This window comes from Egretta garzetta, unplaced genomic scaffold (assembly GCF_000687185.1).
Source record: "Egretta garzetta isolate BGI_Z169 unplaced genomic scaffold, ASM68718v1 scaffold93, whole genome shotgun sequence".
NCBI lineage: Eukaryota > Metazoa > Chordata > Aves > Pelecaniformes > Ardeidae > Egretta > Egretta garzetta.
In genome coordinates, this window is record NW_009259034.1 from 23,661 (window position 1) to 46,862 (window position 23,202).

At 44.4% G+C, this 23,202-nt stretch overlaps 1 protein-coding gene across 1 annotated transcript in view; it reads left to right on the forward strand.

Annotated features, from left to right (window-relative positions):
• The window catches only part of SGPL1 (sphingosine-1-phosphate lyase 1), a gene marked incomplete at its 5' end in the record, with an annotated part of 23,243 nt that extends 252 nt beyond the window's left edge, over positions 1–22,991 (forward strand). Inside the window, 12 exons of the mRNA XM_009634810.2 lie at positions 1,820–1,887; positions 3,708–3,855; positions 5,527–5,606; positions 7,122–7,250; positions 14,194–14,282; positions 15,450–15,555; positions 16,032–16,130; positions 17,177–17,326; positions 17,585–17,823; positions 18,581–18,727; positions 19,764–19,884; positions 19,983–22,991. Coding sequence (XP_009633105.2) covers positions 1,820–1,887; positions 3,708–3,855; positions 5,527–5,606; positions 7,122–7,250; positions 14,194–14,282; positions 15,450–15,555; positions 16,032–16,130; positions 17,177–17,326; positions 17,585–17,823; positions 18,581–18,727; positions 19,764–19,884; positions 19,983–20,123 — 1,517 coding nt within the window. The remainder of the gene's footprint in view (positions 1–1,819; positions 1,888–3,707; positions 3,856–5,526; positions 5,607–7,121; positions 7,251–14,193; positions 14,283–15,449; positions 15,556–16,031; positions 16,131–17,176; positions 17,327–17,584; positions 17,824–18,580; positions 18,728–19,763; positions 19,885–19,982) is intronic.
• Positions 22,992–23,202: the final 211 nt, after the last annotated feature.

Genomic DNA, 23,202 nt, shown 5'->3' on the forward strand with positions numbered 1-23,202 from the left:
AACAAGGCCAAATGTATGTTAAAACAGGTCTTCTGCTGTCAACTAATAAAACCCTCTTCCAAATTAAGGTCAAGGCCTGTCTGATCAATGAAACACTTCCATTCCTTCAGAGGGTGCGGTAGGCTGGCCTGGAATGTGTCTGCATTGCCTTGCCTTCCTCTCATCTCCTTTTTGCTTTTGGCTAAACCATTTACTTTTTGCAACACTCTCTTCTTGCTCAAAACCTAGCGAAATTTATCTGAGAGCTGGCTTCTTGTGAACTTAGTCATGGGTGAAAAGTATCTGGAGAAAACCTGCTGAGGGAGGAGACGTGGTTTTGATTCAGTGTTGGAGGCATGTTTCATCCTCAGGATGTTAAAGATAATTGTGCGTGGTGGTATTGTGTGGATTCCTCCCCCTCCCCCAGAGCATCTTCCTGTTTTGAGCAGTTTCTGGTATTGACAGCTCTTCAGCGAGATGAATCTGCATTTTTTCTGTCTGTGTGATGGTCAGAGAGAATTACCTTGCCCGCAGAAGAGAACATGGTGCTTTGCAGTTCCCGCAGGCCTTAGGGTTACACTCCAGTGGCTGTTTGTTAAAAACAGCTGAGTTTTTAACTCAGTGTTTACTTCTGTGCCTCTCTGTTCCTCAGCCAGCCTTTTTTCTTTTTAAAGAGGGGAGTAGCCAGATAATGGGAATGTCTGTGGAAGGAACGAAATAGTATGAAGCTTTTGCTTGGTGCAGGGTTATGTTAGGTTCTTGGCTAGTGTTTGTACTGTTGCACAGTATTTTTTTTAAGTATTGACTAACTGTTACAAGATCTGGTTAGATTGCCTGCATTTTTTAGGAGCTTGCAGTCTTCTCTCGCTGTGGAAGTTATTAGTGAAAGAGTGCGCACACTCAAACGTGCAATAAAAATGTTATTGTCAGAGTGTTAACGAGTGTTTGCTACAGAATGTGCCAAACTGCAGTTACTGCCCTTCTGTAGCTTTTCAAAATATATATGAGGTGAAATATATATATGAAGTGGTGGAGAAAACGTAGATAAAATTGCAGAGTCCTAAAATGGTTGATTTTTAAAGTTTGTTTAGTGTCCTGTAACTGCTGGTGCTCAGTGGAAATGCCTGTAGGACTTGAGAGGCATTTTTGGTGGCTATAAAGCATTTTCGTCATCCTGCTTTCATTCCTGCCTTTAGAGCAACCCTGGGAGTTTTCCGGTCTTTGTCATCAGTGGCTTCTCTCGTTTCAGTGTTTGGACTGTGGTGGAATTTCTGCTCTTCCCTCTGTCCATCCCTTTCCCCTGAGTCGCTTCCCGTTGCATCACGCATTTCCTATATCGGATGGCCAGACACCGGGTGAATCCTTGTCACGTTACGGCTGAACTGCTATTTCCTCCGATGGTCTGGGAGCCTGTTTCACATTGCTGAGTGTTTTCATGTTACAGTACTATTCTGGTTTGAAGATGCAGAAAATAATTTCAAGAAGTATTTGCCCTTTTTGCCAGAGACCTTGCCTTTAGCAAATCCTAGACTCCCTTTCTTCTCTGTAAAATTCCACGTGTAGGTGCAAATTCCCGCATAAGTAAAAAAATGAGTCAAATTATTGTTTCCCATAGATGGCTACTGTTCCGCAAGCCAGATGTTTCTCTAGCCTGGTCCATTTCTGAACCTTGCTCTTTGATACGCTGTTTCACCATGCCCCCTTGGTCACTTTGTTATTTTAGCCTGGATCAGAAATACTGAGGCTCTATCATGGGCTGTATCAGAAGCATTGTGCTGAGTCCATTTTTTTTTTTGTTTCTTGAGTCATATTAGATTAATTTCTGACTTTTATCTTTCAGGTTTAACATCCCGAACTAAAAAACAGTTCTTTAAACTACTGAGAAAAATGCCATTTATCGGAGCTATAGTAAGTATTTGAACAACTTTTCTTAATATTAGCCCAGGTCCTTGTTTCAGCCTGCATAGTGCTCTCTGAGACCTTACAGTACTTTGCATCTTTGCTGTCGTATTACTGTAATCATAATGATCCAAGGATATAGGTCTGGAAGGTCTGCTACTGCCACCTGGTTTAATGAAAGTTGTAATTTCTACCTAGTCTTTTTGTCATAGCATCACTCTCATAAAATGAGGGTGCCCCCTTTTCTAACCAAGAACTGGTAAGTGCAGTTACAGAATTTTCCAGTAGCTGCAGAATTTTCCAGTAACATTTCCTCCTTGTTAGATTTTAAGAAAATAATTTTATTTATGGAAGAAGGGGACAGGATTGAACTTCAGTTGCTCTTCTCAAACGATGTCCTATTCTTGAGCAAGTGTGAGATAGCCAGGTGTTTATTGTGCAACACGGAAAGATAATTTTTTTTAATCTGATGATTGGCCATGATAACTTTAGAGCTCAGATACCTATTAGCAATAGTTAGCATTATAGCGCAAAGATATCAGAAGTTTGGGTAATCATTAAAACGAGACAAGCTTTAGTGTCTGGGAGATTTTTTTTTTGCATAAAAACTTGGAACTACCCAATGTCAGCATGTTTTAGCATGTTAATGACTTAATGATCGAGAAAGGCACAGCTTGGTTTATTTTACCTAGTAAATGATGGTATCACACTTGATGATTGCCCTTTCTGCTTGATGTGTTGGCAGATTTACACATTGATTTGGGGGATCAGGTCTATTATAGGCAATTTTATCAAATGAAAGTAACAAAGAGCAACTTTTTGCTGTAGACATGGAAGTCGTTCTCAAGCTTCTCCCCCAGCCCTCTGGAAGTGACTAGCATCCCCCCGTTATGTGATGTTAAGTGCCTCAACTTTCACCTTCTGACTCGAGTAGCCTTTGAGATGAATTAATGACTTGTTCTGTTCTGCTTATTTGTTGTCTGCCTCTTGGAAAAGGGCACCTTCCAGGCCCCTTGTTTATGATCCCTATTTTGTCCAGACTTACTTTCTTCTCGGGGCTAGCGCTGTTAAGCTCTCCTGTGCCAGAGGACTCCTGGCGTGTCCTGTCTGTGTATGGTTTCTGCTCTTCGGTAGGCTGATGCCTGATAACCTATCGGTTGCTTACAAGGAGGCCTTGACATTGAGGCATTCCAATTTCCAAAAGTCTTTAAAGCTGATGATAACCCAACACCTGTGTTGCCTGGAAGAAGAGTCTCTACTTTGGAATGTGTTGTGAGAAGAAGTCTGGGCCTCCTGAATGTAATGTGTGGGTGGGAGGAAAGAAATCTCCTAACTGTGCCTCTAGTGGAGACTTCTTTATTGTTCCTCTCTTTTTTCATGAGTTTCTAAACTGTGTGTATGGTGGCAGAGGAGGCAAGGTACAAAATGGAATGCATCTGAAGACTTCTACAAATTAAAAACTGTGACTTAAAAAGGTTTGGTGGATAAACATGTATTTTTGCCTTGAACTTTGTTTTCTCAGGCACTAAGGAAGGAGCTCAAAGCTCCCACTGCTACCCTGTAAGGAGCATACTCTGAGTATGGAGAGACTAGTGTGTGCTGGTTCGCTATTCCAGGCAGCTTGTTTTTGGAGGGAGAGCTTGGTAGGATGGAAGAGTTGAGCTGTGTGGCTGTCAACTCTGCTGTGCTTTTGGGTCAGAGCTAAAACTGTTCCTATCTGTTCTGCTCAATAGTATGGACATAGCTAGTGAGTTCAACCTTGCATGTGCTCAAAAATTATTTGTAATATGGCCAGCACCATTGTTGATAGGGTTTTCCTTTCTTTTTAGATTCAAAAGAAGATTGATGAAGCCTTGAATGATGTCACTTCCAGTTTATCCTTCCTGAAAGATGAAAAGGATTATATCAAAGTGCTGCCAGAACAAGGCATGAGCCAGCCTGAAGTACTAGAGAAGATGAAAGAGTACAGCTCAAAAGGTATGAATGTGAGTCTGTGCTGCAGCAGGGGTGGGTCTGTTTCATAGACCTAACATTAGACTTACTCTCTTAAATGAGATCTAATCACTCCTGCTCATGGCTTCATCTTAAGTATTTCTTTCCTGAAGTTCTTTGCTTGCAAATTTTTTTGTCTGTTTTCCTTCTGGAAGTGACAGAGATCAGTATTCATGACTTCTAATACTCTATTTGGGTATTTACAGTGAAATTCTGTTCCTTCCCCAAGAATTCTAGACTGATGATGGGAGAGCTGAGGAGAGGAGAAACGTGGAGGAAATTTGAATGCCTTTTTGATTACATTTCTGAGCAGTTGCCTTGATGTTCGACTTCTACCAGAAACATGTTTTTTGTGAAATCCCCGAGAATACTCATAATAATAAAAAAAAAACCCCCAAACCCTCAAAACTGAAAAAGCAAAAAACCCCTCCCCAAACCAACAAACTTCTAAGCAGGATTTTTAGGGAATTTCCAATACTGTTTCTCTTAGCCGAAGTCATGATGGCTTGCACCTTGAAAATGCCATTTAAGGAAGGCAAAGTCATGATGTTCTTCTGGCTTGAGTCCACATAAGCAGTCTCTGAAACTTAATGAGTTGCCTTGCTGATGTAAATATCTCCACCCTGATTCATGAACATGTTACTTGTAATGAGCAAACGTGGGTCACTTGCTGTCCAGAGGAGATCTGACTGCTCTGCTTCTATGCCAAATTTGAGAAATACCTTGAACTGCTAGAGCAGTTCATCTACTCCAAATTCAGAAACAGTTTCGTAGTTGAGTATCCTATAACAACTTCCTTCTTTTCTACTTTTATGTATTGCTTCTGTAGCTTCTGTATGTGTTTTCCCTCAAATTATTTCCTTCCTTCACTGGGTGGTTCTTTTTTCTTTTCCTGTGGTCCCCTCCTCCCCCCCCCACATGCACTCCCCTTTGAAAGTTGCTTGGAAATGAGGGTTGGATTGTGACTATGTTCACCTTAATTCTGAAGCTGATGCCAGTGAGTTTTATGAAGGAGGCCAGCAATTAGTAGAGGGAGCAAATGACCAAACGAGTGGAAATATGTTGCTGGGGCGTTTGGAGGCAGAAAGTTAAATAACCATCATGTTGGGCAGGGGGTTGAAACTTTTGAACAGGGTGTGCTGCTGATACTGTTCCATCATCCACCTGCTCTTACTTGTTAAAGCTTCAGCAGCATATTGTTCTAGGTGGAATTTAATTGAGGCATCTGGCACTGCGGGGTTTAGCAATACAAGCGTGGCATTTCCATATCTTCTCAGCTTAGTGGCGATAGGTGCTCTCTGAAAGTGGCTTTAACTTTAGCCACTTTAGAGCTCGGTTGGTTGGACAGCAGTTTGGGGAGACTGAGTGGGGATTAAGTGGATTATGTATTAATATAACTGCTTGCTGCAGCTGGATGTTGTTTATGTGCTGACTCTTCAGTCATCATTTACTTGCAGTTTGATAAGTTCATGGGATGCATGATGCCAGAAGCTTAGTGTTGCACACAGCTGTCTCTGGTGCAAAAATCGTACTTGTTCCTCATCAGTGAAGTCTCAAAAGCTGAATCTTCAATCTATAGAACTGGTGGGAGGACTTCTCTATGCACTTCTGGAGAATGGTGTGTTGTCAAGTGGTGTGCTTTTCCTTCTCTTTCAGGAGATGTACGCTGGCAGGATGGGAGAGTCTCTGGGACTGTGTACAGTGGTGAAGAGAACCTCACCCATCTGCTAGTGAAGGTAAAGTGTAACCAGTCTAACTTGGCGTCTTTGCAGATATCCTTAGCATCTTCAGGGTGACCAGAAACCCCTCAATGCTGTCCCAGCATCTTTCAAAATAAACAGGGAAGATCTGAAACTAAGACTTCCCAACTACGAAGACAGAGCCTAGGGTAAATGTAGGTGGAAGGGGAATTGTTAGCAAAGCATTTGGGCAGTGTAAAGCTGGCTGAGTGACTGTCCCTGTGGAAACACCGTATAGAGATAACTAGGGTCCAATCAGATGAGATGGTGTTTTGATGAGTAAGAAGTAACAAGTGAACTGGAAACTGGCACTAACCTTCTAATTCATGGAATGGTAGGAGGCATAAAATTTGCCATAGATCATCTTCAGCCAGCCCCCCAACAGATGTGCCTTTGCTGCAGGCTGGTGTGAAAGCATCCTTGGCTGTCCTGTTACTGGGAGGCTGTGGGACTTTGGACTGGAACAGCTTCACTGAGCAAAACTGAATTCCTCTTGGTTTAAGCAAAGAGGAGGTTCATAAAATGTTTTTTGGCAGTCCAAATCTTACAACAATGGAGCAGTGGCATGCTTCAGTGGCGTCTTTGTTAGGTCTGTTTACCTACTCAGGAACTTTTCCCTTTGAGAAGGTTGGAAAATAACCTAAACAGCCGAAAGGTCTGTTTTCAAATATATCCACCTCCAGAGGTTTTTTGCCAGGAAGGGAAGTCTAGCCTTCTTGCTCCTGGGAACAGCCTTTATAACAGCTGTAATGAGCTCTGTTTAGTGGTTGCTATTGGTGTTTTCTTCTGCTCGTTGACATTTTCTTTGCCACTTTGGGGGAACACAAAGCTCAAGAGCAGCCTTTCTGTCGGGGTCTCAGCTTGGATTGAGTGTTGTGGAAACATTCCCTCTGTTTGTGCTGATTACTTGCTGGTTTTTTTTCTGCTGTATTTCTTTTAGCATCCCTGCAGTTGCTTTTTGATCTCAACTGCAGGAGGTCGGAACTGGCCTGTTCCAGCCTTATCCTGTGAGACCGCAGTTGCAGAATGAGCATGAAATACTGGTTTCCACGGCCACTTTTGTTGCGGTGTGGGTGGGCAGTTGTGCTTTTCTGTCTGCTTTCAGAATTCCCGTTTAATACTGAATTCGAAAACTAGTTCTGCAAAGTAAGTTTTTTTTTTTTGGCCCTGCTTTGTGTAAAGCAATCACAGGGTGCGTATTGTGTTTTGTTTAGAAAAGTAGCTAAACAATTCAACCTGTCTTTACAAAAAGAAATATTGTGATGTTATTGAATCACTCCAGAGGCCAGAATGCCCTAGAAAAACAAGTGAGGCTTTTTCCCTCCTCAGCTGTAGCTTCCCAGCGTGTGATATTTACTCACACCAGGAGTTAAGTCCAAGGAGATCTGCAGTATTGTCTACGGCTAAATGCAACTAACTTGCTTATACAGTGTGTATGGTGAGTTCCCAAATCTGCACTGATAATTCAGCGCTTCATCTGCAAGGCTAACTTTCTGTCTTTGTTTTCTGAAGGTGTACGAAGAGTTTGCCTGGAGTAATCCTCTCCATCCGGATATATTCCCTGGTTTGAGGAAGATGGAAGCGGAAGTAGTGAGGATTGCCTGTACGCTCTTCAACGGGGGCCCCAACTCTTGCGGTGCTGTAAGTAGCCTGTCTTCAATTGTCCCATGAACATTTCTGATATTTCTGACTTTAAGTGTAAATGCACCTTCTGCTATCCAGCTGAGGCTTGAGGCCAAGCTCCCTCTGCTATGTGCCATGCCAACGTAGCTGTACAGAAGACGGTTGCTAACTGCTCTTCTTGGTGAAGCTTTATGAGAAACAGTTTAACTCGGGGAAGTGGTTCTTTAGGCAAGACCACTTACTTAAGCTTTTTTTTCACACTCTTAAATGATATCGGCTTAATGGCAGTTGGAAAAGCGAACCAGCGTAATGTAGCCTGGCTGGTTGTCAGTGAGGGATGGCGAACAGAGCTGCGTCGCTTTGAGTAGCTCCCCTTGGTTTTAATCTCTGAACTGGAAATCTGCGAGCCGGCCAGAATGCCAAGATTGAGGACAAGGCCAGCTGGCTGGCTGGTCACCAACAAGCAGCTTGAAGTATTGGTGATCAAGCAGGCATGGCATGTATTGTCATCTGTCCAGCTGGAAAGCTGTCTTTCCAGGCTTATGTGGCCTTCCAGTGTGCTAGGGTGAAAACTGGTTTTAAAGCCTTGATAGAGTTCCTAGTAAGAGTCCAGGTGTGTGTCCTTAAATTGGTGATTTCAAAGTTGGTCAAAGATCAAAAGTTGTGAACTTGCGTGGTGAATTGCTGTTATAAAAATGAGCTGTGTTTTTTTTATGCTCCTCTCTTGCTTTACCTTTTTGGTAAGGATCCTGAATTCCTTAGGCCAAATTCTCTCCCTCTTTATGTGGTGCATGGGACAGTGAGGTCTTATCTCATAATATGGCGGTTGGGTGCAGCTGTGATACAAACAGGCTGCTTACTAACTCGGGAAGAACTTCCATTTGTGAGAAGACTCCAGATGAGATTTTTCAGAGACTGGGTGTGAGGTGATTGCTGTCTGCAAATGTGCTGGGGAGGGAGAAGGCTTGAGGATTCATATGGGAAGGCAGTGTTGACACAAGAGCTTATGGGCTGAACTGGTCTTGAATGGGCTTAATCTGACAGTTGGAGGCTTGGTTGTGTTCAGGAGGTAAGTATTTGGAGTAGCCTTATAGTAGTGGGTGTAGTTGGGATCAAACTCCAACCGGATTGAAGATGAAACTTGACTGTGCAGTGTCTGGGAGTGTAAGACATGATTGCTTTTGATAGCAGGAGGTTGCACCCTGTGACTTGTCTTTCCAGGACTGTATTCTTTGTGCCACCTTTAAGTTTAGAGAAGGAACATGCCTCTTTGTATAAGCAAAGCATTTAACCTCGCTTCATCTCCTTCCTGGTTTGCAGTGCTGAGAACGCTGGTGAGGTTATCTCTGGCATGGGGAGGAGGCTGGGTCTAAGGCTGTTGAAACCCATCCTTATCAACAGTTGAGATGTTAATTGATACAACAATCAGATAGCTCTGTGACACTTATCTCATGCTTGGAGAACTTTGCTCGCTGAAGCCTGTAGCCTGTGACACACGTGTTCGGTTTTTGTTACGGAAAGCGTGTGTTGTAAAAGTATCAACCTTGGCCCGGTGTGCTCCTCCACTGAAATTTAAAAGTAGAATTGCTGAAGAGGAGAGGTTCAGAACAGGTAAAAAACTCCAAAACAATCCGGCCGTGATCATGGCCAACGTGAGACCTCCACAGATGGTCTGGGGAATCCTGCTTTTCCCTCTGCTCATTTCTTCTTCCCCTCCCTTCCCAGGACTATGCTGCAAAGCCGCAGCTGGGATTCAAGCAGAATCAAAGCAAACAGGAAAGTGTGCAACTTGCTGCGGAGTTACGTTCTAGCTGGTTGAACAGTCACATTTGCAGGGTGAGAGGGAGGGTTGAAAAGTTGATTGGCCGGAAACATAAGCTTAATTGCATCCCTGTAATCATCTTGTCCAAATGAGTGTCTCCAGTGGACTTTTTGTCTTCCTCCCACGTTGCCCTTCCTGACTGTGAAGTGTCCAGAGCTGCTAATCCTCGATGGAGAGATGCTGGTGGATATATGGAGATCGCGTGCTCTTTGAGTAGTTGGGCTTAAAGACTTCTCTTGTTTTTTCTTCTCCCCAAAACAGAATTAATATTTCAGAATTATTTCTGGAGGCTTGGATGGTTACAAAGTCATTTTAAAAGAGCATTTTTTCAAATCGATGCTATGCTTTCTTGTCTCTGGAGGGCCCTGTTGTAGCTGGTTGCTCAGACTGCCGCAGTTATGCTTTAGTAACCGGTGAGGCTGTCAAACAGAGATGGCTAAACCAAGGAGGATACAATGCTGTGAGTTATCTTTATCTTTAAACTGATCTGTTCAGGAGGTGCTGCTGGCTTTTTCTACTGAGAAGGCTTCTGGTTTACCCCATTCAACTTCTGCAGTGTTGTAACCTAAAACAAATGTGTATTTTTTTTTTTTCCTGAATTTCATCACTGCTGTCTCTAAGAAGCAATGTGTTTTATTGCCAGGTCCCTGTCTGCTGGATTTGCTAACCTGATTTAAGCAGCTGGGACTGCTTGTCCAATTTTATATTGGTGCCTGGTGACGGTCCCTGAAGGCAGATGGAGCTTGTTGGTGTTTCTGCAGAGTGTATCAGTAGCTACGCTATGTGGAGAACACTCAAAGTTTCTGTCTGTGCTTCTCAGTGAGGCAATTTCACTTCCTTTTGTGCTCAGGCTTCCACGACATGTGCCACAACGGTGCTTTTTGGGGCTAACGCTCTGTTGCTCAGCTTGGAAAAAGCAGCACAGTGACACATTTGTGCTGTTCCCAGGGCTTTCAGCAGCCTGGGGAACCCTGCCCTGTGTCATATGGATGTCTTCCTAAGCAGGATCTCTGGAGAGCAGTCCCCCGCTCCCTCTTTGAAGGTTTTTGGTGTGCTTAATAAATACAAAAATGTAACATGTCTTTTTAGATTTCTGAATGTTAAATCAGATGAGCAGCTTGCATTATTTATAGAAGCTGCCTTTATTTGAGACACGGGGGCCATAATTCTCCTTAGTTTAAACACGGGCATAAAAATGCTAACAATGCCCTTGCGGTGGGGGTTTGCGGGCTTGCCTTTTGCCTTAAATTGCACTGAGAGATGTTGCAAGTTTTCAAGCAGTTTTTAAAAGTAATAATTTTCAGCAGCGGATGGATGCTTCCTATTTCTCGCTAATTGCTACTTTTGTTCTTTCTTTGAATCGCGTTGTGCGAGAGCAAAGAGACAGGAATTTGTGATTTTTGGCTCCCAGGAGATTCTAATCACATTCTTGCAATGATTTTTGGAAGGACTAATTAAGCTTAGCACATAGAGGAGGAGTGGGGGGAGTTTGTTCTTGTCTGATGTGTGCATGTGTTCCTGTTCACAAGGTGCTTTGTTTTGCAGTGCTGGCTCTGTGGATTTCCCCTCTAATTTGGGGAGAAATCACCACTTTCTTGCAAGCTTCAAGGATATTTTTTTAGTAGTTATTTGAACATTAAAAAGAAAGGGCAGCTTTGAAGTGCAGGGGAAAATTTGGGGAGGGGGGGGGTATGGTGTGTGTGTGTGTGTATTTGATGTCAATCTCTCCATGCATTCTTCTTTGCACTTTCTGCAGCTGAGGACAAGAGAGAGGAGGCAAAATCAGTAGACGCAAACCTAAGCCTCTGGTAGAAACCATCTTGTTTCTTCATCCCCAATGCCGGAGCTTCCAAACTTTGTCGTAGTGCTGGCTTGCACATCTGAAGTAGGACTTTAGCAGTGAAATGTGAGTGATGTGTCTTGGGGGGGGTTTAAACTCTGCAGATCTGTCAGGTTTTATCTGTAGTGATGAGCTGGTCACCTTGAGAGAGACAACTGGTGGAATTTACAACCCACAGGTTTTACAGGGGTTTTATGTGAGCCTGCCACTACGTTATGACCATGTAGTGGATTGTGGTATATTTTTAGTCTAATGCTACCTTGGAAATAAATTGTAGTTTGCTTTCTTGTTATTTCAGCTCAGTGAAACTTTTGGTCAGCTTTGTCTCCAGGGTCTCAGTGGATGTGTTTCCTAAAATGAAAATGGAAGCAAAACTTTAGAGACCATGAACCAAAGTGGTTCTTTTTTGCCTGACAGTTTGACAGTGACATGGCAAGTGGCATGGCCAAAGAAATCCTAGAATAGGGACCGTATCTCTTATTGCTGTTCTCATGATTTGGAGGGAGGGAGCAATGGAAGGGATATACCAAGTTTAGAGAGCAGGAGGGATATTTTTTTCCCCCTGTGCTTTCTCCTCTCCCATTTGGAAAATAATAAATAAATCAAGAACAAAAAAGTCTGTTTGCTTGCCTTTTTCCACACGCTTTGCCTGGCTTTTGAAAATACTGGAGGGTTGAAAAGCTACTTAAAACAATGCCTGTTTCCAGCCCCCTTTCCCTATGGCATCTCTTTGAGCCTGTGGACTTTCATTTAGAGGAGAGAAAAAAAAAAGAAAATAAAAATTGTGTGAGCCATTGGCGGGTGCTGAATCACTGCGTGTTGGCCAGCTGCCGGTGTGCCGCGGGCGGTGGGGAAGTTGTATCCTGTGACAGTGATTCAAGCCCTGGCTATAGCAGGACGAGTTTGCTGTTGATAGCTAAGCTGACAAAGTCTCCTGCAAAGGAGCAGACTCCCTCTGCAGGTGTAAACTGCCTCGACCAAAAGGGGTTTTGCTGTTGTAGCTGTGCCATGCTGAAGGTGCTGCTGTAGGTCCAGCTGCTGTGGTGTATCTCCCTGGCGTACACTCATGTTGGTACTGATGTGCTGCCGGTGGGCCGATTTAGGAAGCTGATCTGGTGGAAATTCAGCTTGTTAGGTGGATTTTCAGCTTTCTGTGTGGTCATCTGCATGCCAGTCTTGGTGCTTGGGAGGAGGATCTGTTCTGGATGCTGTTCCTTAGCCTGCATCCGACCAACTGCTGAAAAGCTTTGACTGACCTCCCCAAAACCGCCTGTGGCTTAGCGTTTGCATGCAGGTGATCAGCCAGGCTTTGAAGGAAGGTTTGTCATATGTAAGGACAAGGTGCTTTGGTGGAAGGATCAAAATGGGAATAAAACTGTACAGAGGCTGCTCTTGGAAGAGCACGTTACCTAGACGAGAGTAGAGGCAGGGACTGCTTGCTCAACAGGGAGAAAGCCTGGTGGCACAAAGTGGTGTTCAGCAATGTGAATCCCAAGATCCCCAAATCATGCCTGGCGAAGCTTTCACAATCATTGCAGGCGGTGTTACAAGTATGCAATAATCCCATTCCTCTTCTCCCACCCGGTAGTAGGAAGGCAATCCGTATTATACCAGCTAATTTTTTCCCCAAAGGTAATAGCTGACAACTTCACAGATCTTTTCGTAAGAAGGGTTGAGAAGGGAATGACACAGCCCATAAAACACTTAGGACACTGTGTTCCTGCAACCGTCTATTTGCCTCACAATAAAAGCGAGGATGTCTTTATCCAGTGTGAGGCTCTCTTCGGGTTTATCTGTGACAGCCTGTTGCTTTACAAACTACCAAAAAAGCAGAAGTTGTCTGTGGCGTGATGGTTGCTTCCACGCTGCCTGTGGCAGCAGCTGCTGCTAGCTTGGACTGCGGAAAAAACGTGGCAGGCTGTTTTATGTGCCCGTGAACTTTGTTCCTTATCTCTGTACTTAATGTTTAGTCATTGTCATGCAGTCACACTTTGCATTTTGGGGTTTTGCAGCTATGTCAGCTGGGGAAAAAAACCAAAAGAAAATGCAGGCTAGCAGATGTCGTAAGGCATGCAAATGTGATTGCATCCTTTTTATGTTTATTTTTTGGGGGAAGAGGTTAAAAGGGGAAGAAGCAGTTGGCTCAGACGGACTGAGGATCAAAACTAGTCCATAAGTGCTGTAAAGTAGCACTTCTGTATACCTGTCCCAGGTACCCCCCATCCTCAAGTTATGGCCCACCCAGCTTAGCAGTAAGTCAGCCTGGCAGGCTGCTTGAAAAACCAACCTCACATTTTACTACATTAAAGTTTTACGTTGGAAGGTTTGCCCACATGCTTTTCTGTCCCCTGCATGTCAGAACTCATAAGGGCTGGCCGACAAGAGACAGTCCTCCCACTTGAGGAATTTCTTCCTGTAAAGAGTTTCATTTATTTATTTGCAACAGCACTTGAGTTCTAGTATGCAATGGTAAACTTGATCGAACAGATTGTGCGTGTACCTTCCTCTCTTCCACCTCCTGATGTAAACCCCCTTGTTCTCCTGTGGTCGGGGTAAGGAGGGCTGGGACAGCATGGGTAGTGGGTTGTGTGGATACCGAGGGACTTGCTGGGGAGTAATACAGAAATTCCTCGCCATATAAAATTTCTTGGGTCCTTGAAGGCTTACAGGCTCTGGTCTGGTGCTGACCAGACCTAGGCTGGCCTCTGCAGAGAGTAGGTGGGAGGAGAGCTCTGCAGCATTCCAGGTTCTGGGAAGGTTGTGTAGCTCGGGAGCGGTGCCAATGCTGAGCTGGCTCCATGCCTCAGCATGGCACTGCTCCAGCCCTAATAAACCCTGCTGGACTTCAGTTGACTTAATACAGAATCAACTTTGTTGTTTCTGTATACGTGGCATAATTAATCTGTAATCCAGATAAACAATCCCCGGGTAATCAAGAGCTAAGCATGTACTGGGGGTTTCATGAGGTGCGGTCATGTTTGTAAGCTAGTGACTGTGCAGTATGGTCCCCTCTTGTCAGGCTTTGGATATGTTTTTTAAGTCTTCCCTTTCCACCTCCCCCTTTTAATAGAGGAGTTAACATTTATTTACATGTGTGCTTTCAAGCTGGATGTCAGAAAGCTACCTTGAGCTGTTCTGTGGCTTCTGCTGCCCTTGAAACCTGAGTTTTCCTGTACATCTCTTGCATCTGAAGCATCTCTGGGCAGAGATGCTGTGGCAGCATCCCTTTTTCGCTTTTCTCTTCCGCAACATCCATGTAAGCAGTTGTTTTTCTTGTTTGCTTCTTTTCTTCACAACAGATGACATCCGGGGGGACTGAGAGCATTCTGATGGCCTGCAAGGCGTACCGAGACCTGGCTTACGAGAGAGGCATCAAACAGCCAGAAATGTGAGCAACACTTCTGTAACTTGGTTTTTGCTTTGGGGGACTTACTGTTCCTCTGAGTGGAGGTGGCTGCTAGACACCAATATTTCTTCATTTGGCTCATTGCCACCTCCTCCTTCTCTGTCTGCATCTGAAGGAGAGAAACCCGGGTCGAAAGAAGCGGTGCAAAAGCCTGGGAACCTTTAAGCAGCCTGGGGGCCATGGTGTTGCTGGGGGGCTGTGGTAGCTATGCTGTGCAGATGTTTTTTGGCAATACCTGCGTGCTGCTCTAGGCAGAGCCTGCTCACATCCACTTTGGGCCCCTCTTGAGCAGAGATTGTCAGGCCCTTTGAAGTGTTTAAGGGTTTTGATTTATTCAGATCAAAGAGGGTTTAGCCTGAAAACTCTGGGACTAAAGTTGGAGCTGAAATGAGGAATTGTGCAAATCATTACACTGCTAATAGAGGATTTGCTCTCTCTAATGTGCTGCTTTTTTCTAGACGTTGCGTCAAAAATGTTTCTCTGGTTAATTGCTTACTGGGGGAAAATGTAAAGAGATGAAACACTGTGGTGTTCATCTTTGGCTGAATTCCTGCGGTGCTTTTCTTCCCCCTCTAACGTTTTTGCATGCTGTTAAAGGCCCTGATAAAGATATGATGCCTCAGAAAATAAGATTAATTAAGGCTGTTCAGCCACTGCCATTTGAGATGGGAGACAGCAAGTGCTATGTTCATTTGGTGTATTTGTGCTGCTCCTCCCCTTTGGTATTGTCTCATACGCCCCTCTCAAGGAAGGAGAGTGGTTGGTTGGAGAGGGTATAATATCGTTTGATACAACAAGAAATGAGCTTTCTTGGGAATTCTGGTTCCTGGTTCACAGAAGATCATGCATTGGAATAAAATTACTTTTAACAGGTTTTCTCTGGGTTGTTCGAGATTGAGTGTCTGTCATTTTCGTTCAGAACAGCACTCAGCATCTCGCCTGTCCCAGAGAGCATTTTTCCTAACGTTTTTCTCTTTTTGGTCTGTATGATTTTTGGCCAGTTGAAGCATGCAGTTGGCCTGTTTGTGACCTGTCTGTCTCACACATATATCTGCAAGTTCAATTTTTTTTTTTTGCTCTTTCCTCTCCTGTTCACGGTAAGGCTTAGGTGCTGCCTGGGTTGACATATGCAATCTGTTACTTTTCTAGGTTGGTCCCAGTGAGTGCTCACGCAGCGTTTGACAAGGCAGCACACTACTTTGGACTGAAGTTGATTCACATACCGTTGACCAAGGCTATGGAAGTGGATGTTGAGGTATCACTTCAGGCAGCGCAGCACTCTTTCTGTGGGAAATTGGCATTGTACAGCAAATAGCAAGAAATCTACCTATCCAGGTGGCAAGTCAGTGGGTAGAGAGGGATGAATGCTTGCTAGAAATAAGGAAAAATGGCAGGAGTAAGTGTCTGTCACTGCAAATAAGATTTTATTTGAAATAATTGGATGTAAATCATCCTTTTTTCCGGTGTGATTAATTTATAATCAAATAACTCCTGTATTTCAGAAATAGCCCTGGATTTCAGATGAGGGCAAACAGTGATGTTTTTTCAAGTGGATGAGTTAAATTACTCAGTTGATGTCTGCTGATGCTTGTAGCTCACTGCTTTGCTTTCTGTAGGCTTTTGTGTGTTGGTTTCTAAGACCAGGTGCTGCACGTTTTCACTCTTTATCTTTTTTGGCAGGGTGGCTCTAGGTAAATGGAATGTGAGCATCTTCTCTCTTTAAATCTTCAGGCAATGAGGAGAGCTATTTCGAAGAACACAGCCATGTTGGTCTGTTCTGCTCCCCAGTTCCCGCATGGAATTATGGACCCGATTGAAGAGGTGGCAAAGGTAGAGTGCCCCTGGGACTTCTGGGTGCTGTAGCAAGAAAACCAGCATGTCCTTCCGTACAAGAAGAGCAGATAGGTTCCAGGATGCCAACCAATGTATCTGTTGGGAGGAGCAGACTGGTTGGGAGGGTATTACTGCCTTTAAATTGGGTATTAACCAACAGCAGGGTATGTATGACACGGTTGGGAAGTGAGGAGGGATACGGGACTATTTTCTTGCACTCTGTAACTGCTGTGAAAAGGTGGGCTTACCAGAAGTACTTCTGGGCATTGTCATAAAGCTGATTGTGTGGGGCTGTGTTTTCGACTTGAGCTGGCGCATGCAGCATGTCACAGCGAGGCGAAGTGGCAAGCCTTTTGCATGTGCTTTGTCTCTGAACTCTCAAGTCTGTGCTATAAACTGCTGTAACTGAAGGTATGTATAGTGCACGTGACTGAGCTCTGCTGCATCTGCTGTGAGACCAACCAGAAGGGTGTTTTTTGATATCTGAGAGGAAAAAACAGCAAAATAGTCCACCTCGTAAAAAGGCTTTGATTTAGGACTTATGGTTGTAGCAAGCTTGGTGCAGAAGTTGGAGGAATGTGTGGAGGGAGTAGGAGTCAAAGGGCTGGGATCTTATTTTTCAAACATGCCTCTTGATTTTTCTCTCCATGCTCCAGTTAGTTATTTTGTATGTAACCAGCCAAGGCCTCTGACTTTTTCATTTGGCTCACACCCTTACACTTTATTGCAAATACTTCTTTCAGATCCCTTTGTCACATCTCTTTGGCAAATACAGCAAGCTGCCAAAATCCAATGTTGTTTTACCTCTTGCTTGCAATCTTCAGATAGATGGAAGGTGGGAGAAAGCATCCCACCAGTAGCCAGCCCTTTCAGATCTCCTATCCTCAACTGCTTGAGAGCAGCATGATGTTCCAAAAGGGTCCAGGCAACATTTAATTGTGAAATGCAGCGTACCTTTTGGTGACGGGAGTTTGGGTGCTGTGACAATATTGTTTTCTTGCCTGATTGCATGTTACTCACCAGAATCCCTTGTTCATACACAGCTTGCGGTGAAGTACAAAATCCCCTTCCACGTTGACGCCTGCCTGGGTGGCTTTCTTATTGCTTTCATGGACAAGGCAGGGTTCCCTCTAAAGCGTGCATTTGACTTCCGTGTAAAAGGTGTGACCAGCATTTCTGCTGATACCCACAAGGTAAGAAGTGGGGAGAAAATTCTTCCAATGCTTTCATTTTTGGGGAGCAATTCCTGGTGCCATCTCTGCCTTCAGGCATTTCCGCTCTGCGATGTGGGCAAGTGCTAAAGTGCAGGGCTAAAGGCTCCCCTGTTCAGATGCTTTGTGCAATGCGCCAAAGTACGGGCAAATGGGATCTTGGTGACGGCATGCAGTGAGTGTTTGAATGTGTTCCTGTGCCTTCCTGCTGCTTTTCAATGCTCTCTGTGCCCCTTGCAGTATGGCTACGCTCCCAAGGGCTCCTCGGTGGTGCTGTACAGCGACAAGAAGTATAGGAGCTACCAGTTCTTTATAGCACCTGACTGGCAAGGGGGCATATACGCCTCCCCCTCCGTGGCAGGCTCCAGGCCTGGTGGAATCATAGCCGCATGCTGGGCAACTCTGATGCACGTAGGGGAATCGGGCTACGTTGAGGCTACGAAGAGGATCATTAAAACGGCTCGTTTCCTCGAATCGGAGTACGTGTGTGCCCTAGTGTTTTGATCATGCTCTTTAACCCTGTCCTGGACTCCTTCTCCCAAACTGCTCTTGTTTCTCTTGCAACTTCTCACCCCCCCACACCCTGGGAGAAGCTATGGCATGTTACCTGCTGGGTGTGAATCCACTGGGCAGTTATGGGAGAAGATGCTTGGTTTATGCCTGGGTTGCTTTCCCGTGCCAGATAGCTGAGAGGCACAGAGAGGAGGGGTGCAGGCATCTTTCTTTAGCTGACTTTGCTTTGAGAGTTTCTTCTGCCTCAGCCATGGCTGAGGGGGAATCTGGAAGGACTTACTGAAGATGATGAAAGAAGGGTTATACCCTCGCTTGTTGGGGTGCTTGTGTTGCTCTGTAAGCATCATGATAAGCTGATCTTCTCTGCTACTGTCTTCCTTTGCCTCTCTGTCCTCCCTCTTTCTCTTTTCTTCCTGAGTGTCCTTGACTTTTGGGCCTCTAATGACCTGAGTCCTCTTGCAAGCCCCAATGGCCTGGGCTGGTTTTGTCATTTTTTTTGGTAGGGATGTGCTGGCATCTGTTCCCTTCTGTAGATTTTCCTTTAAGGCTTGAGTCCTCTTGCAAGTCCCAATGGCCTGGGTTGGTTGTGTCATTTTTTTGGTAGGGATGTGCTGTCATCTGTTCCCTTCTGTAGATTTTCCTTTAAGGCTCTAGACAGATGGACAGAATGTCTGGCCCCTGTAACCCTGGTCAGTCACTTCTTTTCTCTTTTTTCTTTTTAAGGTTGAGAAAAATTGACAGTATCTTCATTTTTGGGAAACCTGAGGTGTCTGTCCTCTCCATCGGTTCGGACACTTTCGACATTTATCGATTATCTAATTTCTTAGCTGCAAAAGGATGGAACTTAAACGTCCTACAGTTCCCATCAAGGTGAGTTTGTGGAGACCAGGGGAGTGATGTGAATAGCCAGGGTATACCAGATAGTTGTCTTCAGGCCACGTAGTGCTCTTGATTTGCTGAGTGGTGTTGTCCATATCTGATAAATTGTATGTAGACTTTTCCGCTGCAGGGAAGGAATTACTTTTGTAGTTGCTGATACATAGCAGTCACTGCAGTGAGGATAAGGCAATAGGAATTTTAATGAGCCTTGCAGAGGTCATATCTGAGGCTCCCTTTCTACTTACAATTGTCTACTTGTCTAATACAAGTAGAAAAATATAAATAGCCAGGGCTTTATCTTGTGTTAGCTAACTGAGGGTTTGTAGACTTATTTATTTATTTTTAGTATCTTGCTGCCCACTGAAGATGAAGGTAACTGAAAGAACAGTGAAGGGCTGATCATGTTCAGTGGTCTTTCCAGCCTGGTGTAAAATGAATGTTTCTCTGAGAGTTTCCTTAATTGGGTAGTTGTTGTTTTTCTGTGGGTGAAAGGGGCAAATGCTCTTGGATGTAGCTGCACTGAAAAAATTTTGGACTTGCAGTTAGCATGAAGCAAAGTCTAGAGAAGCCTGAACTGATAGCTCAGAGGTGCCCTACTCCTGCTGGTGGATGCTAATTTCCACCCTGTGCATGGCTGATGGCTTATCTGAGCTGGAAAGGAGGGGGAAGGAAATGATGGCAAGGATCACTGGGCTCGCAGGCAGCTGCACTTTTATCACCAGAGGTACCTGGAATGAGGTGAGACAATTATAGGCCTTTGACCGTGTACAGTGAAGTCAGGAAGGAAGGAGGAGTTGCCATTTTGCAGAAGAAGAGCTGAACTCTCCTCAGCTTGGTTCTAGTGAGTATTTTGCAGGGATTGCCTTTAAGTGGAAGGGAGTGGATCGTCTTCTCCCGTTATACTGCTGAAATGCTACTTTAAGATACATGGTTGTCACTGGCCAGGGAAGGACTAAATAGCTGCCAGTTGCTCAGAAAATGTGGAGCTGAGATGATTAATCTCCTCCCCTCTCCCCTGCCTGCCCAGCATTCATCTCTGCATTACGCAGTTGCACACGAAGTCTGGTGTCGCTGAACAGTTCCTGAAAGATGTCAAAGACAGCATTGAGGAGATCATGAAGGACCCGAAGGCCAAGACCACAGGCATGGTAAGGAAGCCAGCATATAGTGAGGGTGTGTTTGGGCTGAGCGTGTTTCTCTGATGGCATTAACGATCCTATGTGATGACCTTCTCTTCTCTGCTTAGGGAGCCATCTATGGAATGGCCCAGTCTGTCCCAGACAGGAGCTTGGTAGCGGAGATTTCTCAGGCATACTTGGACGGCCTCTACAGCACAGATGTTCCTTCCAGTGAAAAGCACATGAACGGCTCTCCTGGCCACCACTGACTGCAGCGCAACAATCGGTGCCTTGCCAACTAGGACTGGGGTGGTTGTAAAGGTTTCCTAGGGGAAGAGATTGCAGTAAGCCTTTGTTCCTACAATTGCAGGTCTGATGGCTGCTTGATCTTGAAAACTTCCTTCCCCATCTTTAATCTGTTCTGATATCTTCATTACTTTCATGCCCAACTTTAGTTTTAGGGCTTTTCTTCCCTTCTCCCTGCCTATTTTCATCCTAACTATTGATGGTGAATTGAATGTCCATTCCACAACTCCAAATTCCTCAGGTATTCTGTGTGTCACTTCATTCCTTGCTGTTTCTTCTCCTCAGACCTGGTATTCAGCTGGTGTCCAGCCAAGTGTTAGATTTGAGTTCTCATATTTTGTTCCAAAGCTTCAATCTTCCCAGAAGTTGAAGGTAGAAAATAAATGGAATATTTTGTTTTCTTTTGAGTGTTCCTCCAAGCTGCTGCATTTAACAGACGGTGCTGGGAGCCTTGTATCTGTGTAATGCAGAGCCGATAAATTGGCAAAGGAAAGATGGTCATGTACTCTTTTTGAAATCCCCTATGGAGATCTCCGTGAGACTGCAATCAATACCTACTGAGGGGGGGGAAAAAAAAAACCCCAATGCAAAATCCTTTTCTGGAATCTCTTGGTTTGAGTAACAGCAGAAATAGAAACCAAGCGAGCGGTGTAGGGAGAGGAGCTGGATGGTACTGAAAATCCTAGGTACGTAGTAGCTGTTTTGCTTCCCTGCCTCTTGTAGGAGATGTGCATTCACCACCTAGAGTGCTTGTTGTACCTTGCACAATTCTGGAGGGATGTGCAAAACAGCGATTTCACTGTTCGTAACTTGAAGGTTTTGCACTATCTCACAATGCTGTAGTAGAGTCAGTCAGGCCCCGGCGGGTGTTGCGGCTAGGGGCTTCACGTGCAAACGGGTGGCACCAAAGCTGACCTTTTTTTACCGTGCTCTTTTAGTATAAAAAGGTGACTTTTGTAATAGTAATCATCTCTGCTCTTTGCACTGATTTTTTTAAGGCACATTCTCAAAAGGGCATTCACCATTGTGCCTTGATGCTTCTCTGGCTTTTTTTTTGTGGGATGCCAGGGAGGGTTCAGCTGTTGACTGCAGCATTTGCTGCAGTTGTTTCCTTATGGTACTATACTAAAAAAAAAAAAACCTCAAAGGCAGACTGGCCTCAGAGAAAGTACGCTCGCCTATAAGGTAGAATAATAGTTGTATTGAGCCAAGTCCCTTCACAGTATTACAAAGATGCTGGTATAACTCTGAGAGGTAGATGATAGGATGCAGCGAGTTGGAGGTATTCAAGCCTTGGGCATGTGGCTCTCCCTTCCTATTTTTCTTTGCTGTTTTTACAGTGAGAGAGTTTTCCCAGTGCAACTTGTTGAGGCAGTTGTGACCTTAAAAACAAGCTAGAATCTCTCGAGTTATTAAACAGTGGTGGAGTTGCTCCTGCAGGGCTTTCCCAGGTGTTCCCTCTCAGCTTTTTCCATGCTCCCGAGAGTTTCCCGGGCAGAGTTCAACACTTGGGAGAAGACTTCTTCGTGCCACGTCTGCAGTGTCTTGTGCAGGGCATCCGAAGGCATCTGTCTCTCTGCTGTAGTGGGCTTGTTTTAGCCTGAAGCTGACCTTCCCTGGCTTAACCCAGCCAAAGCACACACTTGCACAATAACTATACTAGATGAGAAGGCTTCTTACAGCCACTGCTCGGACCACAGTAGGCTTGGGCCCGGGTGATTGCGGGAAGAATACTTGCTTTTTAACAGGTTTGTTCTCAGTGCTAGGAGACAAAAGTATTTTGGCCATCTGCCCTTAAATTGATGACTTTATGCATGTCTCTGAGCCCTTTTGATAACATCGCATTTGAATTGTCTGATGGTCTCTTGATGGTGTTACCAGCTTGGCAGTCAGCATTTATGTTGGACCTTTTTATTCTGTTAATGTCTTGCCAATGTGACCATTACTGCATCTCTGAGTTGGCTGTACTTTGTGGACAGTCTTAAGTGTCTGGCTACTGTGATGGTTCTCTTTTGAACCGAGATTTAAAAAACAAAACAAAAAAGGGAGGTACTCTTTTTGTTTCTGCTTTAAAAGAAAAGGGGGGATGGATTGGTGTGGGGTTAAGGAGAGAGAATCTCCCTCCTCTTCCCCGGTTGCCTTCTCCTCGGAGGGAGGAGGTGGATCTAACGGATCAGTGCTTCATTTCATATTTTTGGATGTATTTGAAGATGTTATTTGTAATTCAATGTATTCTGTTCTGGGCTTCACTTACTATTAATATTTGTGGGTTTAATTATTTTACGTGTATTTGTTCTATACTGTAAATGTAATCTTCTGGTCAGGAGTAGGCCACTGTAATTTACTGGTGTGTAGTCTTTATTCATCCTTGTCATCTAACATGTAATCTGCATCTCCTTTATCATGCCAAACGGTCTTAGGAGAACGGTGCGATTAACAGGCTGTATAATTATTTAATAGACAAAAAAAGAAGAATTTTATGGACTGGATTATGATCTGAAACTGGATGGTACTTTAGACCTGGAGGGATCTTTGCCACTATTAATTCCTGCGAGATTTCTGCCTGTCAGGTTTTCTGAGAGAGACGCTAAATTTGTTGCTTGTGCAAATCCCTTGGGAGTACTTTGTACGCTCTTAGGTACTAGCCTGAAGAATATCCGATGGGATGGACCAAGAAGAGATGTGTGTCTTCATGCCATGGATTTCATCTGCACTTTCCTGATGACTTGGGGGAACAGGGAGTGGAAGGGTTGCGTACAACACAATAATATCTTGCCCAATAAATACACATACTGACTTTTTAATGAACAAATGGGGACGAGTTCATATGATGGCAGTATTCTGTATTCCTCTGATTTGCCACTGTAAGACTGAAGTAGCTGAAGAGATGGTGAAAATGGGCCTAGTTTGTATTAAAATGGTGCATTTGGCTATCTGGGCTCATTGAACTCTTATTTTTTTCTGTTTTAGTGGTCTTTTGAATGAACGGGGAACTATTGCTCCTGGTCTTTGCTCATGCACAGCCTGGTCTGTGGTGGGGAG